General features: G+C 34.0%; 1 protein-coding gene across 1 annotated transcript in view; it reads left to right on the forward strand.

Annotated features, from left to right (window-relative positions):
* Positions 1-3,029, forward strand: part of RpL30 (ribosomal protein L30) — a 5,134-nt gene extending 2,105 nt beyond the window's left edge. Inside the window, exons 3-5 of the mRNA XM_043034140.2 lie at positions 1,791-1,936; positions 2,657-2,845; positions 2,979-3,029. Of these exons, the coding sequence (XP_042890074.1) occupies positions 1,791-1,936; positions 2,657-2,825 (315 nt within the window). The 3' untranslated portion in view covers positions 2,826-2,845; positions 2,979-3,029. The remainder of the gene's footprint in view (positions 1-1,790; positions 1,937-2,656; positions 2,846-2,978) is intronic.
* Positions 3,030-5,000: the final 1,971 nt, after the last annotated feature.

Here is a 5,000-nt window from a genome sequence, read left to right on the forward strand (position 1 = left end):
TGGTCGCGGCCAAGTGCCATACACCCAATCACCTGGTGCTGGCCAGGAGGATAGCCACGGCAAAATATCTTATTTAACAGTTAACAAATACATGGTACACCTAAGAGGTGTGTATTGTCTTAACCTGTTGCCGATGGGGCTGTTTTGGCTCCAAATTTCTAACTCTTAGATATTTCAAATGATAGCCTCAGGCTTTTCACCTGCTTGGCCGTGGCCAAGTGCTACAAGCCCTATCACCTGGCACACCGGCCAGTAAGATACAGTAAAACAAAATATCTTGTCCCAAGTGGCTGGTTCTGCCACCACTCAACATATCTTGTCACCCAGTATTAACAGGTTAATGCAGTTTATATAATATCTTGCAGTTTGTCAACTACCTTATATCAGCCACTATTGAGACTGGGAGAGGTATGCAGGTAGAATTGCCAGTAATATCAACAGAGTATCATTAGAGGTTGAAAGTAATCCATTGCTGTCATTGTGATATTTAGTAATGTTGCACCATGTTTGTTTACTGTAAAATATGATGTAAATATTTCTTTAAAAATTGTGTACATAAATTTCTGTAGCTTGCATGCCAAATGGCACTACAGCACTGTCCTCCTCCTACCATAGGTTGTGGAGTATAGATTGGGAAAGAGGGAGGAAATCATGGATTAACCCACACAGGACGGGTGGTACAGCATGTGTACCGCGCATTCAAAAGCCCAGTTGCCGGGCGGCACAGTATTGTGCCAGCCATTCAATTGATTTAGGCCTAATAATTCGAACGCCCCGGCATTTGGACATTCAAGGCTAGAATTCCCCCGTCGGGGATGGGTTAATATATCCTTTGCAGTAGAGAATGAGAGGAATTCCTCGGTACCACAATTGTAGTGTTGAGTGATGCGGCGGTATTCAGGATTTTTATCAGGTTTGATTCTACCTAACTGAAGATGTATATCTTATCTCAATATTTTTAATCTGTAGTTTGTCTTGCCACTTGCCAGTGCATAGACAAGCATGATGTTGTAGTGATCACTGGAGGACACCCCCCTCTGGACTCTCATAAAATGAGATTTATATATTTTGGTCAATTTTTTTGACTAAACTACTGTAAGCCGTATTAAATGTAATCAATCCATTCCAATGTCATATGTGACAGACTAGATAATTTACTATTAACCTACACCAGACAATTATTTTACCCAGAGTAATTGATAATGGCCACAAGACACGGTATACCAAATGGAATGTCAATCAATTTAATTGATAAATGTCAGGTCCATAAAGCCATCATATAATGTGGGTTTAGACTGACTTTGGAACCCTGTAACTCTGGAGTTAATTCTGTTATAGCCATAATGGATTAAGTGACAATATATGATGAACCAAGTCAACAAAATGAGAATTTGCACTACATAAAAATAATTGCATTGCTATTACAAATGATGATAAAACCACAACAATCATGGGAGTTTATGCATAGCACATTCTTATCATGCAGAATTGTTTATTCCTTATGAATTACAAACTTTTCAATAATAATTTATTTTTATACTTCCTGCTCGCCTACAGGAATGTTAACATACTTGAAAAATTTAATTATGGAAAATTCTATTTTGCTGGTATTTTGCACCTTGTCATTTTTTGATACTTGCCTCCTATTTATGTGAACTAGCAGCAGTGAGAGGGGAGGGGTTGTGTTGAAATGAAAATAAGGAGTATTTATAGCACCAACTCTTATGATTACTTCGGCTAATTTTTGGTATAATTTATATTCACTTATTAATTCTAAATTTTAATTTCAGAAAAAGGCTATGGAGAGTATCAACTCGCGCCTGGCTCTGGTGATGAAGTCAGGCAAATATGTCCTTGGATTCAAGCAGTCTCTCCATGCTCTACGTCTAGGAAAAGCAAAGCTGATTATCATTGCTAACAACACACCCGCTCTCAGGTGAGACTGCGAAGTAGGCCTTCACAGAATGAAATCAAAACGGTCTTAGTATTTTCATAACCTCTGGCATCCAGCATAGCTTTGTTCATGTAGCAAATCTGAGCTTCGATACTGAAGGAATTACATGAATTGCTCTTGTTGAAATGTGTCGGTGGTTGCCTTGCAAAGCACTTTTGCAGGCATAACCATTCTTTGTGAAGGCTTATGGAGTCTCTTGTATGCTCTTCAATTGACTGTTGTCCTTGCAGTAAGTAGCAATAGCTTAAATGAGAATAAAGCAAATATTTTTAGAATTTCCTTTTTATTTTTTATTTTAGACATTGTTCCTTCTAATGTAATGTTGAAACTGATCCATTATTACTTTGGCAGATGTTTCCATTATAACATTATGTATTAGCAGGGAGGAATTTCTTTAGTAATAAACCTTTTTCAATTAATATTTGATATCTTATAATTAGCAAATTCTTCCTCTCTCCCTGATTTAGACCAATTTGGATTCTTTTCCTTTGAAGATTTTGGCAAATAAACTGGCAGTCAATTAATCTAACCACTTAAATTGGGCCAGGATCAGTTAAAATCATTGCATAAATTATTTCTTGAAAAGGGCAACAGCAAACTTTGACATGATGGATTTCTTGAAATTTTGTCAGTAAACACATCAAATTGTAATCAAACAGCAGTGAATAAAGTCTTAATTATACATTCAAAATAATTTTGCAGGAAGTCTGAGGTGGAGTATTACTCCATGTTGGCAAAGACTGGTGTCCACCACTATGCTGGTAACAATATTGAACTAGGAACAGCTTGTGGAAAGTACTTCCGCGTTGGTACCCTTGCCATCTTGGACCCAGGAGATTCAGACATCATCCGTACCATGCCAACCGAGTAGAATCCTGATACCATCCTAATGTAAGTATAATTTGTGTGATAGTTAGACCTTTCAAAAGCATTTGTCACTGATACTTGATAGAATTTTATTAGATTAAATTCAAATTAACTTTTGTAATAGGAAAAGGATTTTCATATTTATTTTTTTTTTCAGGTCTGCAAGTAGATGGTCGTGGATTTGAATAAAGAAGCCAAGAAAAGAAAATGTTTACTTTTCCCCCCATAGTATTTCATTTTATAGAACTGATTAATATGTAATCAGATACTTGTTTATAGGTCCTTGATTATGTTATTAGAAAATGGAAAGATGTTATATTTTCACGTTTAGAAACCATAATATGGGTTAAAAGAAAATATGGATAAACTTTCATGGGATTTTGGAAACTTGATTTTCTTTTTTCCCCCCCGTAATTCATGCGTGGCAATTTCGTAGTTGAAAAAAAGAAGAAAAAAAAATGTAGTTAGCTTTAAAGTATTTATGGAGGAAGTGGCATGAATTTAACATGGATTTTTTTTACATTGGTTATGCACAGGAAAGTACATAGTACAATTGATATTTGTATAGTTAAACTATAAAATCTTTGCAGAAAATAAACTTTATAGTTATGACTTGAAAAGTTGTACAGATACAAGGTTAAGATACTTCAAAATAACTGAATGTGCTCTAGGATCATGGTTTCTTTTTTTCTTTTTTATTGCCCATGAGCTTCTGATGGGTTCATTGTCATGGTTACTGTTCCCCTGCTTTACTATTACTCTATCTTCCTACCAGAACTGATTTATTGTGACTAATGTCAATAATCTGCTCTATTTTAACCAGTTGTAATTGATAAAAAATTAGGCATTAAGATTTGGCATGACCTAATGACACCATAGTTAAATAGAAATGGCATATTTTGAAAAAGCCTAAGTACTTACAGCACAGTAGTTCAGATTATTGACTATTAATGAGGGTTGAGATATCTTGATGACAACCCTTGGCTATTTTTTTCCATTATGCTTTAATGGGAAATAACTTTAAACCCAAAATATGCAGAAAATAATTGAAATGCAATAAGATAATGTATTAACCATTTCCACTTCTGACAAAAGCACTAAATATTGTGACGTATACTTGCTAACAAAAATGGAGCCCAAATGAGTCGAGCTACCCCCATATTATGAAAGAAATTGGTCAAAACTCTTCCTAGCCACTTTTCAAATGCATTTACTGGCTGTCAATTGCCTCAAGGAGATTTGTAGTGGGTGAGCCATCCAGGGCTAATATTAATGTTCTTTACCCCACCCCATTTCTTTGCTAAGATCTTCCCAGTTATCAGGGTCAATCCTTAAATTCATTATGTATAGATGGCTGTAAACAGGCACTTTCATAACCGACTGCTAGGTATGTCCAACTAAGGTAAATTTCCATTAAGACAGAAGAAAGACGGAAAAATATTGAAACATTAACTAGGTTATAATATATATATTATGTGTGTATATATATGTAAACATGTGTGTGTGTGTGTATATACATGTGTGTGTGTATATAAATATATACATGTATGTGTGTGTGTATATAAATATATACATGTATGTGTGTGTATATATAAATATATACATGTATGTGTGTGTGTGTATATATAAATATATACATGTATGTGTGTGTGTGTATATATAAATATATACATGTATGTGTGTGTGTGTATATATAAATATATACATGTATGTGTGTGTGTGTGTATATATAAATATATACATGTATGTGTGTGTGTGTATATATATAAATATATACATGTGTGTGTGTGTGTGTATATATAAATATATACATGTGTGTGTGTGTGTGTATATAAATATATACATGTGTGTGTGTGTGTATATATATAAATATATACATGTGTGTGTGTGTGTGTATATATATAAATATATACGTGTGTGTGTGTATATATAAATATATACATGTGTGTGTGTGTGTGTATATATAAATATATAAATAAATATATACGTGTGTGTGTATATATAGATATATACATGTGTGTGTGTGTGTGTGTATATATAAATATATACATGTGTGTGTGTGTGTGTGTATATATAAATATATACATGTGTGTGTGTGTGTGTATATAAATATATACATGTGTGTGTGTGTATATATAAATATATACATGTGTGTGTGTGTGTGTATATATAAATATAT

The sequence above is a fragment of the Penaeus japonicus genome, unplaced genomic scaffold (genome assembly GCF_977035675.1).
Source record: "Penaeus japonicus unplaced genomic scaffold, GWHDUDI00000001_assembly GWHDUDI00000023, whole genome shotgun sequence".
Classification (NCBI taxonomy): Eukaryota; Metazoa; Arthropoda; class Malacostraca; order Decapoda; family Penaeidae; genus Penaeus; species Penaeus japonicus.